Below are 16,813 nucleotides of genomic sequence, written 5' to 3'. Positions count from 1 at the left end.
TCAAGTCACAGATTTTCGATTGAATCTAGGTCGGGACTCTAACCTGGCCACTCAAGGGCATTTATCTTTTTGTTCCTTCGTCACTCCAGTCACTGAGTTATTGTCAGGTCAGGTCAGATGAGATTGTGACTTGCTACAGGTACCATGTAAACCTGCACGAACCTGTTCCATGGTCGGGTTGTCGGCGACTAAACCGTCTCCCCCACCAAGTTTATTGGAGAGCAGGGTGTATGATATAGACACCCAGCAGGATGAAGAACAAAACCTGTCAAAGGGCGGAGGAGCTCCTTGTCAGCCAACGGCCATCCATATCTAGTGCCCAACTGTGTCTGCGGACGTCCTCCTGCAGTTTGGTTACTTCTTATTAGGAGGTTGGTGGCAGGATTTGCACTCTGTCCACCGTAAAACCCTTCATTCCGCGAAACATTCCAGAAGCATTAAAAAAATCTGAAAACCCACTCCGTGGGAATACCTCCTGTGCAGCTTCTCTTCGCAGGGCAGCTCACCGGATGACGGGATTGGGGCAAAGCCTTTGAGACCCCCAATCTTTGACGATAGGAGGGAAACCACGGGGTAACATTCCCTGGTCAGATTGCGGGAGAGTGTGTCAGGGTGGTGTTGAGGTGTCGTCCACCAGAGGGCGGTCTCCTTGGGTTAATCTGAGGCGCTCCCTTCTGGTGTGTGCCTGGAATGTCCTATCCCTAAGAGAGGATGATCACCTGTCTCTGTTATCATCTGAGCTCAAGTGTTTGGACATTGGTATTGCAGCACTTTCTTAGGTTCGGAAACTGGATTGCAGCGAGATCATGGCAAGTTATTACACCTACTATGGGTCTGGTTGCTCTGATGGTTACCATATCCAAGGAGTTGCTGGAGCTGTGTCCAATAAACTGACTCAAATGATAATTGAGGTAACACCAGTCAACGAGCATATTATGAGACTAAGAATTCATCATTCCTTGGGTGTCATTTCCCTGGTCTCTGTATCTGCTTTGACTGAGGCGAGTGATCTCAACATGAAGGATACATTCTATGCCACGCAATTGTTGTGAGGATGTTGAGGTCGCAGAGATATTCATTTACCTTGGCATTGATATTGTTGCAGGCCGGGGACCGCTGGCGAGAGCGACCACGAGGTGGGGGAAGTTACGTCGTCTCCCACCAGACTCCCAGAATTGTAGGCCGTCGCTCACGGATAATTCCGTGAGGCGGCGGGTCGCTTAACCGACCGTGGACGCCAATACCTCCACGCGCAGCGTAGGGTCTTTTTGTCTAGAACAAATTTACCTAATTACCACGCGGTGTCGTCGACCGGGGAACCACGCCCTCGGTACGTCTTGCCCGAACCGGATCACTCTAACAACTACCAACTACCTTTCCAGTTCGGATGCAGCCGAGCGGACCCGCTAAGAACGTACTGGCTTGGATGAACAGATTATTGGGTATAAAAACCCAGCTAAACTCAGATCCGAACCATGCTGGACCAATGAAGGAAAAGACGAAAACGAACTGGGAACATTTCCAATAATAGTACTGCAGCATAGCAAACCAATTGTTCGACTTTTCATAAAAGCACCGAAATTGGTACTTATGTTGACTAATGTATTCTGAACAATTCTGGATATGGAGCCAACTCGAGATTTTGCCTTGGTCAGCTTTGACCAGCTGACCTTGCAGAAGATGACCAGCCTCCCGAGGACTTCGAAGACTGGTGCCATGAGAAAGAGAACAGCTCTCCTCACTTTTTGTACTGGGCAACAGTCCTGGATCTGGAGCTCTCCATCCTCATCTACGTGCGATCTCTGATAGAGGGAGATTTCATCATGTACCTGGATGCTCTCACTGAGATAGTTCCATGGTTCTTCGCGCTGGACCATATAAACTATGCCCGGTGGATACCGGTCCATCTGCGTGACATGGCAGAACTTCCACAACAGTACACAGAGATCTACAATGAGTTCAAGGTGGGCCACTTCACAGTGCAAAAGACTAAGAGGGCATTCTCAGCAATTCCTCTTGACCAAGCGAATGAACAAAACAATGCCCGTGTCAAGGGTGACGGAGGTGCCGTTGGCCTGACGGACAATCCCAGTGCTCTGAGGCGCTGGATGGTCGCCGGACCCGAGGTGACCAGAGTGATCATGGAGTTTGAGGAGGCGAACATGCATCCAAATGCCAATGAGGAGACCGTCACCATGAAGAAAATACTGGCTCATAATATTTGAATACGCCTTTTTATGGTCAATTTACTGAATTTTACACTTTCCTTATATCTACCACCAATACAATAAGAAAATAAGAGCATATAGCCAATTTCGTGAAAGTAGAATGGTGGCCATTTTGGAAAATGGTCGCCGAAGCTGTCCAAGGCACAATCTCGGGTGGCTCCATATCTAGAATTGTTCGGAATACATTATTCTACATGTGTACCAATTTTGGTGCTTTTATGCAAATTTGAACAATTGATCTGAAATATCAGACTACGCTGCAGGACTATAATGGTTTATTTACAATCAACTTACAAAAGGACTCAGAGCAGACATCGTGGGATATACAGGCAAGATTTACAATGATCAAACACTTAAACAGTTCTACTTGAAGACGGCGCCACACACTCAGACGCGCACTCAGACAAAAATAAACCCATGTGTATTGCAAAGACACCCACCCAGAGAGTGAGGTGAGCTGAGGTCGCAATTCTTTTGGGGTACCTGCACGTTGGAGGGAAGGGATGCTCCGTGGTGCGGCACCTGTCAGTGGTCGTGCAGCTCGGCCCACAGTCACAGGCGTGGAGACCGTGTCCGCGAAGGAGCCCGGGTGGAGCAGAGCGGAGTCCGAGACGGATCAGGGCCGCCGACAGGGCCCACGAGAGACCCAGTCAAGATCGGGCGCCCTCGAACCAGCACAACAGATGGGCCGCCGAGGCGAGGTGCGGGCAGACCCTCCGCGTCACGACCCTCCTTTTTTCTTTGGCAACCCGCGACGCCAACCATCTCACTCCAATCACTGTCTCGCTCCAACGCTGTTTCTCTCCAACATCAGACTCCAGATAACACGGCCGACCCACACAGAATTCTCTCTCTACCCTGTCACGATGGTGCCATAATTTATCTCCCAGCTGAGGATCGCTTCGTAATCCATAGATCTCTCAGCGGGGAGGGGCCTTGGTGAAGCTGACACCACTGTCCGCCCTGATTGGACGGGGCCTCCATGGGTCCGCCCATTCTGGGCAGGTTTCGGCTATACCGGGAAGCCCACCCACTCCATACGTGCGGACTCGCCAAAAAGGAACTACTGAAAGAGGATTTTGCCTCGGACAGCGAGTCGTCGGTTGGGCGAGTAGGCGAACAAGCATTTGTTCAGCCCATGCGAGAGGAAGGTACTGTGGTTCATAATGGAGGGGAAATAAAGATTTATTAATCTAACTACAAAAACATCGCAACGCACCCCTTTGATTTCCCACTAAACACAAGGAGGGAATCTGTCGACACATATACTTAACGGCATAACTAACTTTGGGTCAGCTGTATGTTTGAATGCATACGGTTCTTAGAACCGTAACAATATGATGTCTCTGCTGGCTGTGAGCCAGAGGACAACAGACGTCTGGGTTGGGCCGGGGGAGTCATGGATTCACTGGATCATGGGGTGTGGCGCTGCCAGTACCTGTGCGGGAGGACGAAAGTCCAAGTCTTCAAGTCCTTCGTGCTTCCATTCTTGCTCTATGGATGTGAGACTTGGACTCTGACCAGTGATCTGAGACGGAGACTTAATTCCTTTGGTACCAGGTCTCTTCAGAGAATCCTTCGCTATCACTGGCCGGACTTTGTGTCGAACGAGCGGTTGCTGAGAGAGACTCGGATGAGATTTGTTACCTGCATAGTCCGTGAGCGTCAGCTGCGCTGTATGGACATGTGGCTCGTTTTCCTGTTGTGGCTCCATATTGGATTAATGGAAAAATATTTGGACATCTCTGAAACCGCTCAACAAAAAAAATTGAAACTTGGCATATATCATCAACTCCCCATTGGGCATATAGGTCAATTACGATGACCTCATCAGTGAAGTGGTATTCCAGCCATAATTGGTTGAATTGAAATCCTTTTCCAAGAAAACTTCATATATCTGTCTGCGACCCGATGTGAGTGAAGAATTAAATTTATGACTCCATCGGTCACGTGGTTTGGTGGCTATATTGGATTGAAAATGAAAACTGAAAAAATCTTCTTCTTCAGCACTGTTTAACTGATCGATGCAAAACTTCATATGATCGACTCTCCATTTAGAATTTAGTCTGAAGTTTGCTTTTTTTAAATTATTTTTTATTTGGAGTTTTTTTTTTAAGTATTCATCTTGATTGACACAATTATTGTGTACAAAAGTGGTCATTAAATATCCTTATAATCAATCAATAACCAAAGCTATGGATAATGTCAATGTATGTGACATAATAGGGTGCATGGATGTTACCGGAAGAGATGCTATAAATAGCAGTGGGCCATAATAGCAGCATGTTCAGTTAACAATGGTATTTGTGTTCAGAATGAGCGCACGAGGTGATACTATGTGTTCTTCCGAGTGCTGTTCTCGTTAAATAATGCATTTTGTCATTTTACACTTTTCTTGTTTGTTTTGCCTGTGACTGAATTGACACCTTGCATCGTTCAATACTGCTGCAATTGGTTGAAACATTGTTACGGAAATGATTTTTCTGTATTTTATTAACCTCCGCCATCGAAGATGGACGGAGGTTACTGTTTTCACCCCTGTCTGGTCTGTTTGTTTGTTTGTTTGTGAACAGTATTACGGAAAAACTCCTGGACGGATTTCGACGAAACTTGGTGGGGGGATTAGGTATGGTCCAAGGATCATGCCATTAGATTTTGGACTTGGTCCAAAGTCCAATATGGCCGCTATGGCGGCCATTTTGAAAAAATATTTGAATTTTTGTTTTTGCATTTCTACATGTTTTAAGTGATTTCCAACCAAAAAAAAAAAAAATTTGTTCGAGAAAAAAAAAACCAGAAAATTTTGCAACTTTTTTTTCAAAAAAATTTTGATTTTATTTGAAAAATATTTGAATTTTTTTTTGCATTTCTACATGTTTTAAGTGATTTCCAACCAAAAATAAATAAATTTGTTCGAGGAAAAAAAACCCAGAAATTTTGCAACTTTTTTTTTCAAAAAAATTTCGATTTTATTTTATTGGCATTTCTACATGCACGTCGATCTAGTTTAGTTTATTCAATCATGGTTCAGTAGAGTCTGATCCGTTTTGACCTTCAATGAATAGGATATCAGGTTCACTTAAGCGACCCAGCACTATTGGCTGTGGAGGTTTTACACTCTACTGAGTGCTCCCCCTCTAGTTTCATGGTGTTTTCCTTTGAATGAGTGGAATGGCTTATTATTTAATTACTGTTGTTTTGAGGCTCAGATGCATGATTATTATTGGGGTTTTTTTGTCATATAGTCTTAGTATTTGCCATGTTGGTGAAGGAAATGAAAAATGTGCACGAGTTGGTAATGTCAAAGAATTCTCAATTCCTCCTGTACATTTGAGTCATTTATTAAAAACAAACATAAACATATCGATATGGAGAATTCAGAGGAGGTTCAATAAGCAGCACAGTCTTCCTCTGATTCTGTTGTACATGAACTTTTTGAGTTCTTGTACAATATGCAGAGGAGAAGGGGTGTGGGGGTGGGGGGGGTTAAGATGATGAGAATGTCTGGTCATCCTCGAGACAGAATGGTGCCAAGGCTAACGTTTTGGGGTTCAGGGGAGAGATCACTTCTAGCCTTATTGCTGCGGCCCTTCGGAGGTCAGCTTAAATTCAAAGGGCTGGGGAATATTTATGATCTGAAGTTTGATAGTTCTGGGCATTACTTTCACACACATTCCATTTAAGCTCGCTAGAACCAAACTTTCAGACACCAGTATATAATTATTTATCGATAACAATCCCTTCATAAACTAAATATAGAATAATGGATGATTCTCTTCGACTGAATTAAGATTATAGATTATTTGGAAGGCCAATCTGTTTTGGGGAAGAGGGGTGTTTTTACTTATCAGACTGGTAACCATCTAATACAGGCAAGAGCTATAAGGTCGTTTAAAATGCAAATATATATTATTAAAAATAGATACATGTTTGAGCACATAGATGTAATAATCATGTTTTATTTGAATACATTTCCCATGAAAAGGGTTATAACAATACACTGTGCTATGTGCACAAAACATTTACTTTTTCAAGTTAATTATCAATCAAGTTTAATTAGCAACATTTTTTTTTAATATCTTTATATTCCCCTTAAACCCATTATGCTAATTTTGGAGAAATTTGCATCCACAGTAATCATAGTAAAAACAGCTTGTAACTGTCAAATCGCCATGGGTCAGATGCAGCTCTCGCTGTTGGACAATAGCATAGATGAGTGGTAAGGTGGGGACTTGTCCAGGCAAGTGCAATTGTGGCCTTGCAATTTTTGGCAGCTGAGTGATTGGAACTTGAGTGGTGTGTCTAGTTTGCTTGGTATAAAAGACTGACCAAGACCACATGAGTGAGAAGATACCAGCAGACATGGGAAACAGATCAAGGAGGGAGACTGTTGAAGTCACGAGTTTAGCTCGAATCACGTTGCATTGCACTGCATCATGCTAGAGTGGGTTCTTCCTTTGAAACGATGACCCTCTGAGAGGCTCCCCTCAGTGTGATTTATGCGACTGTCCTTTGTTGGGCTTGCGCTGTTTGTAAAGTGTTTTGAGGTCATGTCTGACCGATCATTGGGTTAAACCAACTCTCAACTCTAACTGCTCGGAAATTGGGCTGCAACTAACTCCGTGACTTTGTGTGTTTTGACACCTTTTGGGGTGGTCATCCGGCTGCGACATGTGGTGGTCGTGATACCAGAACATGTGACAACATTCTCTGATTAAAAAGTTGCCTGCATGATATTTCTTTGTTATCCCCATGAATTTTGAAAATAATGGGGGGTGGGGGGGATATTATGATCGTCTCTGTCTCTGTCTGTCTTTACATCTGACCGGCTGACTCTCACTATCTCCTCATAAACGGTTGAGCAGAAATTCACCAAACTTAGTAGTTATGATCACCACATGGCAAGAAGTTGCAAGAGCAGTATAATAATTTTAAGTCTGAATTTGATATTAGGTCCATCCTGATGGAACTTTTTGCCATCTTTCAACTTTGCTTTTGGTGGGAAGTGTGGGGATTTGTGATGGCATGCCATTTGGAAATTTATTCCTTCTTACCCTTCATTTCAGTGATATAAACTCCTCTTACACTTGACATTGAAGGTTATTGGGACTGACAGGATGTCCTAGAGGTACATACACTTGTCTCAAAGCTGAATCCTGACCCAGCTTTCAACTTTCGTCGTCGTCATCTTCCGTTGGAGGCCATGGAGGTTGCTCTTTCCGCTCCATCAACACATCCACCAAGGTTGTTAATGGGAGGTGGATTACAACTCACAGGATTGTAGGTGCCTCGGGTAGTCGGTGGCGGCTCACCTGGTTTGTTGTCTCTGGTTTGTCTCTTTTGCTGCTTGTCACCTGCCGTGGGCCTGCTCACCTGCTTCAGGCATCCTCGCCTACTCCATTGCCTGCTTGCCTGCACCTTTGCCTGCTTGCCTGCCTCGGGCCTATTCACCTGCGACATTGCCTGCTCACCTTTTTGCTCCTCGTTCGTTGTGCTTGTCTTGGCGTCTCCGGTCGCAAGTGGGGCCTCGTTCTGCACGTGGGCACATCCTGACCAGCGGCTTGGGCCTGTGCGTGGGTGCATCTCCGCTTTGGCACCGACCTACGAACGATCCGGTTTGTTGTGCTGGCTTACCAACGGGCGTGATCTGGCTTGCGGCAACGACCTGCACACAGGCATGACCCGATTCACAGCACTGGTTACCCACGGGCACGACGAGACTTTCAATAGTAAGACTGTCGTTTGTCTTTGGGTATTTAGAGTTGGTATTGACTCTGATCTACACAGTTTTAATTTAATTGATAGTGTTTAATTTCTGTTAACTATATAAATTATTGTTTTATTGCTGATTAAGATGTTTTTATTTTGTGACTTGCCATGAGAGTCATTACTTGATGTACACCGGCACTATAAATGTTAATTATTATTATTATTATTATTATTATTATTATCATCATGGTGTTTCACAGGCAGAGTGATTCATCAATGATTTTTGCTGTCCTGAGGATGGACGTTAAACTGGGTGTCCCATCTATCAGCATTAGTTGGTGGACGTTAAAGACCCCATGGTGTACTTCGAAAAGATTCGACGAGCCATCACCGGCACCCTGAACAAATTCCTATTTCCTGCCTTCGCCAACAGGGGGCATTGCATCAGCAGCATAGCCATGCCCTCAGCCAATTATGTAGCCCAGTCGTTGCATACGAAAGAAGAAGGTGATTGCAACTGATTGTCTTCAGAAGGTTACTGCTTTCACTGCCACAATTAGCTTGCTTTTAAGATCACTCTCAAACTCCAATAAAACACTGCCATTAAATCCATCTTCTATAAGGGTATATAGATAAGCCTGGTTTTGGTTTAGTGGTTAAGGGGGCTGGCTTGGGACTTTAGGGTCCTGAGTTTGAGCCCCTGTTCACTATTGAATTAACACCAGGTGGTGTTGACTCAGCTTGTCATCCTTTTGGGGTCGGCAAAATGAGTACCAGTGTACTGGGGTAAATAACCATTCAGGGTAACCTGCGTCGGAGTGGCGACCCGTCCAGTGCTGTACTCCTTGCCAATGAAACTGCCTCGGCAGCCCTATGGGCCTTTACGGCATGAAAGGAACGGTATTTTTTTATCAATGGTATATAGAAAATATACACTGGTGTTTACGGTACTTAAAGAACTAACCATTGCATCATATTTTAATTTTTACGCACTCAATGGAAAGTCACTTCCCGTTTGCCATATCTAGTTCCAGGAAGTGGATGTTCAAAGCCATTGCTATTCATGGCTCACATGATTCATTACTCATGCACATTGCTCACTGCAAGGTAATAAAATTTAAAGACCATGAGGAAATGCCACATATAAGTTTGTCATCAAGCATTTATGCTGTTGGGAAGAGTGGGTGAGGAAGCGACTGAAGAGGAATCTCATCTGAAGCCACTATTCTGTATAAAACACAAAGGTGTGGGAAGAGTTTGAAGTAAAATAAAACACACAGCAGGAATGATCATAATGACTTTGTGCTGAAATGGGGATTTCGAGAGCCGAGGGGTATTTTGTTCTTTTTTTTTTACATCCTATTTGACGCACACTGCAAACCTGTGGAATATTCACTTAAAACGTGCATCGTTAGACTTTGCATCATTGCAGAAACCTCAAGTTATTACATTTTAGGCCGGTGGGGTGCACTTTATTTTAATCTTGCCTATCAGAACAATGGTCATGCACAATAATAGGAAATCACATTGCAGCAAATATCAAGCAGTCTTCCTGATAAAGTTTGCGGAGGAAGGACATGGAATTGCAAAGTTACACAAATCGTGATTGTCCAATTTGACTTTAAAGAATTAATTTCAAATAATGTCATATCAATCTCATTCTAAGTAACATTCAATATTACACAATTTGCACCCATAACCTATCTCGCACGATGTTGGCAGCAACCTCGGAAACTCCATGATCAATCAAAATGTTGTAGAGACCCTCCCCTTAAGTCTGCAGCCATTTTGTGAAGCAAAGAACACCAGATTAAGTTATTGCTGACAAACGTGCATGCGGTGAGACTCAAACGTTTGCGTATGCGTATAGAGTTTAGAAATATTAAATCAAACCGAAAATAATACATTTTCATTGGGGTTAATGAGAAAACGCTGAACTACATACCAAAACAGTTCTTCTGAACTTCTTTGCAAAATTTGTGATGCTGATGGTGCGTTCGCTCGACACCTGACTTAAAACTAACAAATTATTATCGTTATCATTGTCATTATTATTATTATTATTATTAAAGTATTGTATAGAGAAGGGCTGAGAAGATGGCGAAGAGGTATGAACACTCATTTCTAAGCTGCCGAGCCTGGGTTCGAATCCCGACCCAGCTATAAGCTCTCATCTCAGTGTTTCACAGGCAGGGCGATTCATCAATGTGTGTGCAGTCCCTTGGACTGCCATTAAACTGGGTGTTTTGTCTGCCAGCATTAGTTGATGGATGTTAAAGATCCCATGGTGTCCTTTGTGAAGGGTAGTTGAGATATTGCTGAGATCATGAATGAATTCCAAATTTCTGCCCTGACTAACTGCTGGAAGAGGGATAGCAAACCGACCAGAATGACCCCCAGCCAAGAACCTGTTTCGGCGCAAGCAACTCTGCAACAGAGTGTGGTACATTAGTCATTATACTAGTACAGAGAAAGCTGAAGTACACCTGATGTCTGAAAATGCAATTATTTCATGAAAATTACAATCTCGTGTTCAAGAGACAATGAAATCTAAATTAACTAGAATGACACTCGATCGAGCTTGTTCTTGTTACCTATCCAACTCATCCACCAAGTTTTATCATAACTCATCCAAAACTAAAAAAAAAATATCATGCTATTTATTGTTTTTTGTCCATATCTATCATTTATGAAGAATCACTTTTAAAATTGTCGTATTCGGATCCTGTTGCGGATCTTCATAAAAATCAAATTAAGTCATCATTTGTCACACACCCAACCTGTCAACCAAGTTTCATAAGAATCCATTCATGCTGTTTTGAGATCTGCTCACAGACAGACATACAGAGTTGAAAACATAAACTCCATCCACCTTTGGTGGTGGCGGTAATAACACACGACTTTCAAATTGAAGAAATATGATCTGCACATGCACAAAAACCTCTAGGAACAGGGGTCATGGCAGTGACCATATGTCGTTTGTATGAGATAAGGATTGTTACCTGAAAGGGCTTATAAAGCTTCCAAAATAAGCTGAAAATACGGAAACGTACCGGCGAGGAAGGTGTGTGCCTCTGCACAATGAAAGAGTTGGAGAAATTCTGAATTAGCACAAAAAGCTGATAGTTTTCTGTTCCTCGTAATGTAAACTCCTAAGGCCGTGTCGATCTGTGCAAGACATGAAGATTTGCAGATCTGTGCATTCGACTTCAACATTCACGGCCCTGTACTTTCTGTATTCGTGAAATTTTTTAATTTTTTTTTTGAGATTTCATGTCTCTTTTTGCGGGTATTTTCGTGGGGTTTTTTTTGCAGGTGTATTTATGGTTTTTCGTGGTTTTTCATGAGATTTTTGATTTTTCCCTTATGGATCACGAACTGCTGGGAACCTATCCCCCCCTTTTTCCATTGAAATAATTGCCCACTATTCGCAGATTTGCTGTTCGCAGCATTTTCCAGGAACTTATCCCCGTGAATAGCAGGGTCCGACAGTATATATTTTGTGTCTGGTTTCGGGGCTACAAAATAAATTGCACTAGATTTTTGCATTTGTTGGTAAGAGGTGTGTGTGTGTGTGTGTGTGTGTGTGTGTGTGTGTGTGTGTGTGTGTGTGTGTGTGTGTGTGTGTGTGTGTGTGTGTGTGTGTGTGTGTGTGTGTGTGTGTGTGTGTGTGTGTGTGTGTGTGTGTGTGTGTGTGTGTGTGTGTTAATTAGTTATATATCCACTGCCGCCGCTCACTTGTATGAACAGGGAATGGTGTGATCTGCACACCTCTCATCCCCAGATATTTCTTGTATTTGCGATATTCTTGTGATTCTGATCTCCATTCAGAAATGGAACAATTCTTTTTAACCTTTTTTAAATTGCCACACTTTGGTCTAAACCTAAATGCTGAAAGTTATGTTAAGTCGATTGGCGTATGTTCTTAATTATTTTGGTTGTTTTGTCTTGGAATAAATTATTGCTCATTTGTACCATGCTTCTGAAAGCACTTTCTCTGCATTGACTTTAAACATTCATTTGTTTTGTTTTTTTTCTTCGTTTTGTTTTTCAACTTTTTTCATTCAAGCTGTTCATTCTTTTTATCTTCTACTCTTGTCTGAATTGCTGGGTTTTTTTTCTTTCTTTTGTTCTGCTTGCATTATTTCAAAAATGTATTTAAGGATTCAACTTGTACAAAAATGTGGTTGCCAGATTTTGAACACATGCAAGCAAATGCTATTACTTTGATGACATTGAGATCATCTACAATGACTCTCAATCTCCAAAACAATTGTTTTAAGTTTGAATCATCATTTGAAGATCTTGTCCTAATTGGTTCCCATATATTTGAATGACGTAGTGTCCAGGTATTCATGTTCTTCACTTCATCCAGCACAACACCTGGAGCAAAGGTTTAAATCTGCTTGTTACCCTCCCCAGAGGAGAGGGTATTGCATTTGAGTCCGTTTGTTTGTCTGTTTGTCCGTACAGAACTTTCGTGTTTTTCTCTGCAACCGCTTCTCGGATCAAGACGAAATTTTCACCATTGTTGCGACTACTCATGTGGAAGGTTTTACTGATAATTATGACGTCATAGGGCATGTGGTGTGGCAGCCATATTGGAATAAACGGAAAAAAATTTGGACCACTGTATCTCTGAAACTGCACCAAGGAAAAAATTGAAACTTGGCACATAGCAAGTACTCCCCATGTGGAATGAGTGATTTTTCATGACATCATAGGTGCCCTTATTATGACGTCATAATTGCATATGTAGAATGCCACTTCCGATCAGTATGAATTATTTTTAGGGTCATCTTGGGATAAAATGGTCCACAGAAAAAAAAATCATGATATCATAGGTCACATGGTGTGGCAGCCATCTTGGATTTACCCTAGAATTGATAAAAAATACACCACTCAAAAGGCGAGGGTCTGCAATCGCTGATTGCTCTTTTTCTTGTGCATTTGCAAGAGTATTCTCCTAACTTTAAATGGACATTTTTTTTTGATAACCTTCCCAACATTGAAGTCTGAATTGAAAACTTTCCTGTTGCACAAGGGGGTTGGAGGGAAGGGAATTGCCTTATTTGATATTGTAGAATTCTTTACTTATCTGTTTTGCTGTTGGGCTGTATGCCATGGAAAAAGTAACTTTGACAAAGGTAACAATCTGGTGTAGTTATTCATGTTATTGTCAGTATTAAACCTGTTAGACACTTCACTATGTACACTAATACATGTCTTTGTACACTAATACAGTATACAAAGACATGTAAACCTGACCATATTTGGACAATACATTTGTGTGCAGGGATCATGCAGGTGGCAATGAGAAGCTGGTTCATATGGTACCTGGCTTAACTGTGTGTGGAGGAGACAGTAGGATCGGGGCAGTCAACAAGCAAGTCTCACCGAATGAGGAGTTCATGGTGTTTGCCACTACCCTCACTCTAAATTCAAATTTGTTTGGCATGTTCGTTTGTGCAATCATTTTACTTTATTTTATTGATCAACAATTTCTCTGTTTTCACAATTTATGCAGATAGGCTCACTACGAGTGCGATGTCTCTTCACACCATGCCACACATCTGGGCACTTTTGCTACTTTGTGACCCAAGATGGAAGTCCCGAGCCTCCTGTTGTGTTTACAGGTGAGCTTTTGTGTTCTAGACAACAGCTTATGTCACATTTTGACAAAGAAATAGGAATGCCTGCTGAAGTACACCTGCATTTTGAGCACATTTTGCTCCACATTTTTGTGTTTAACTTCAAATCAAGCACGGCATGTTGAAATTAGTTTTTCATGATGTGCATTGGCGATGCATTTGCAGGTGTGAAATCTCACGAGATGTTCAGAAAGTATGAATGACATACTTGCATACAAATGTCAATTACATCTCCTCTCACCCTCCAAAAAATATTGAGATGTGTGTATATTGTTGTTATATTAACTCGGGGTTCGAGACTTGCCACGGGGGGAAACGCTCGGGTCCCTCTTGAATTACTGGTCCTGAGGCCACCGGACACAGATAACTCCTCACACTGGCACGTTGCTAGGAAACCACAAACACCAATTGGGACGGCCAATCCGGGCAGGGATACACTACTTCACGTGATACCTCACCTGTGACGGCTGGTCAATTCGGGTCATGTGCCCTCGATGCGTAATTCCGTTAAACGTCCATATCTGATGCAGTCAAGCAGAGCTGCCAAGTACGCACTGGCTAATAACAGATTGTTGAGGTCGAACTTCCCGGCGAAACTAATGTGCAGACCATGCTGGACGAATGAATAAAAAGACGAAAATGAGCTGCGTACATTATTAACAAAGCAATTTATTACAAGCAAGAGTGAGGAAAATTTGGTGGCAAAGTAATGGGTTTATTCACAAATTGTTCAGCAAGGGAAAAGCAAGGAATTTGTGGGTGCGGCAAATGAAAATAGTTATTTATAAAAAAAGACAGTGCAGAGTAAACCTGATAAACTTTGACAATCTTACTTATGTTACGCTGGTTACAGGTGCCATCACACACGTACACACCCAAGGAAATTAAGAGTTAGCACAGAAAGAGGAGAAATAGTTGAGGTGTGGGTGACCTCGTTGTACCTGGCATGGTCGACGAACCTACGCAACCCAATGGCTTTGCAGGGGAGGGGGAGAGGGCGAGGGAAGAAAATTGGGGTGTCGACATTGCATGAGTGTGAGGAGTAAAAATTTTGTGCTGTGCGATGCAAGAGGAAGGTGTGGAAGGTGTAAATCAGTCATGCTCTTTGAGTGAACGAGGCTCAGATAGAGAAAAGCTTAATGGAGACATGTGAGAGTCTGTAAGTGTTCTGTTCATGATAACGGAACACCGTCAAAGCCAAGCGCCGATGATCCGGCTATGCTCGCTCTGCCCCGCTTGTATCGCTCGGTTGAGCTGCCCTCTCAGCTCAGTTTGGAGGCTGGACAAAGGAGAGTGACTGAGCCTGATTTGCTCTCTTTTACAGAGCCTGATTTGCTCTTTTACAGAGCCTGGGTGAGGGAGGAGCCAAAACGTAGATCAGGAGACCTGGTAGGCGTTTCCTAGCTCCCCCATTGGCGCATAGCCGTCACCCCAAGCAGTTACACCGCCCCGCCAGAGTCAAAATGGCCTCAGTTGCCTACGAGCCTTGCCCTGCAACACAGTTCTGCAGTTAACATTGGCTGAGGGTTTTCGTGAGCACTTTTCGGCCAGGAATGTGTGTTGAACTCCTTTTGAGTGTTGTTATTTAGCGGGCCACTGGAGCTTACCCGGACATTGTTGAACGAACCCCAGCGCATGCTTGCACTTCGAGTTATATGCCGAAACACCCCGGCTTGCAATGTCCTTCATTCCCCCGGCAACCTGAGAGAGTGTGGTGAGTGTCCAGGGAGCTAACTATGGTTGGGTGTTTTGTAGTGTTTGTTGTGAGGTAGAGAAAGCGCTGTGGCGTTTGTGGTGAAGGTGTTGAAACGATGGGAGTGGTTACAACGATTGTGAGGAAACTGAAGTGGTTGGTGGTGGTTGTGACGTTTGTGGTGAAGAGGTCAGACACAGGTTGTTGTGGGGATTTTTCGGAGGTTTTGTAGTGATAATGGTGTGCGTTGTAGCATTGTGGTGAGCGTGGTGAGGGTCTGAGGTGAGGTGTCGGTTGGTTTATGGTACGCCATTTGAACAGGAAATGGCGCACGCATGCAAATGAGGCTGCAGATGTTCCTCCTGCTTGGTGAGTAACGTCACTGGTGTGTGTGCTAGTGTGCTTGATGTGTGAAATAAAAGGAAGTAAAGACATGAAAGAATAGAGGATTGAAGACCAAACTAAAAGCCCAATGCAACACATCTTGTCCAATTTAGCCACGAGACGTATGGAATGGCTAACTAAATTAATACTAATGAGATAACAAAGGGCGGAGGAGCTCCTTGTGAGCCAACGGCCATCCATATCTAGTGCCCAACTGTGTCTGCGGACGTCCTCCTGCAGTTGGGTTACTTCTTATTAGGAGGTTGGTGGCAGGATTTGCACTCCAGCCACCGTAAAACGCTTCATTCCGCAAAACGCAAAAACGCAAAAAAATCTGAAAACCCACTCCGTGGGAGTACCTCCTGTGCAGCTTCCCTTCGCAGGGCAGCTCACCGGATGATGGGATTGGGGCAAAGCCTTCGGGACCCCCAATCTTTGATAGGAGGGAAACCACGGGGTAACATCCCTGGGTCAGATTGCGGGAGAGTGTGTCGGAGTGGTGCTGAGGTGTCGTCCACCAGACGGCGGTCTCCTTGGGTTAACCTGAGGCGGTCCCTTCGGGTGGGTGCCTGGAATGTCCTATCCCTAAGAGAGGATGATCACCTGTCTCTGTTATCATCTGAGCTCAAGCGTTTGGACATCGGGATTGCAGCTCTCTCTGAGGTTCGGAGACCGGATTGCGGCGAGATAATGGTGGGTGGTTACACCTACTATTGGTCTGGTCGCTCTGATGGTTTCCATACCCAAGGAGTTGCTGTAGCTGTGTCCAATAAGCTGACCCCAATGATAATTGAGGTAACACCGGTCAACGAGCGTATTATGAGATTAAGGATTCGTCACTCCTTAGGTGTCATTTCCCTGGTCTCTGTTTATGCTCCGACTGAGGCGAGTGATCTTACCGTGAAGGACACATTCTACGCCACACTCGAGTCTGTGGTTGATCAGTGCCCCAGACGAGATACACTTCTAGTCTTGGGGGATTTCAATGCATCGACTGGAACTGATAGGGATGGTTATGAGGTGTGTGTTGGTCCCCATGGGTCAGGGAACTATGAACCAGAATAGCACTAAGTTCCTTGACTTTGCAAGAAGTCATGGACTTAGGGTGGCTGGTTCATGGTTTCAGCATCCCGCAAACTCATCGCTGG

The 16,813-nt window shown here is 43.7% G+C and overlaps 1 protein-coding gene across 3 annotated transcripts in view; it reads left to right on the top strand.

Annotated features, from left to right (window-relative positions):
- Positions 1-16,813, top strand: part of HAGH (hydroxyacylglutathione hydrolase) — a 61,532-nt gene that overhangs the window by 17,490 nt on the left and 27,229 nt on the right. For all 3 annotated transcript variants that reach the window (XM_085885179.1, XM_085885187.1, XM_085885198.1), the window contains 2 exons: positions 13,234-13,351; positions 13,465-13,573. In XM_085885179.1, the coding sequence (XP_085741305.1) occupies positions 13,234-13,351; positions 13,465-13,573 (227 nt within the window). The remainder of the gene's footprint in view (positions 1-13,233; positions 13,352-13,464; positions 13,574-16,813) is intronic.

Source organism: Eptatretus burgeri, chromosome 1, assembly GCF_056783735.1.
Source record: "Eptatretus burgeri isolate ZD-2024b chromosome 1, Ebu_testis_v1, whole genome shotgun sequence".
NCBI lineage: Eukaryota > Metazoa > Chordata > Myxini > Myxiniformes > Myxinidae > Eptatretus > Eptatretus burgeri.
Note: the sequence above shows the minus strand (reverse complement) of the source record. Positions and strands in the feature narration are given on the sequence as shown.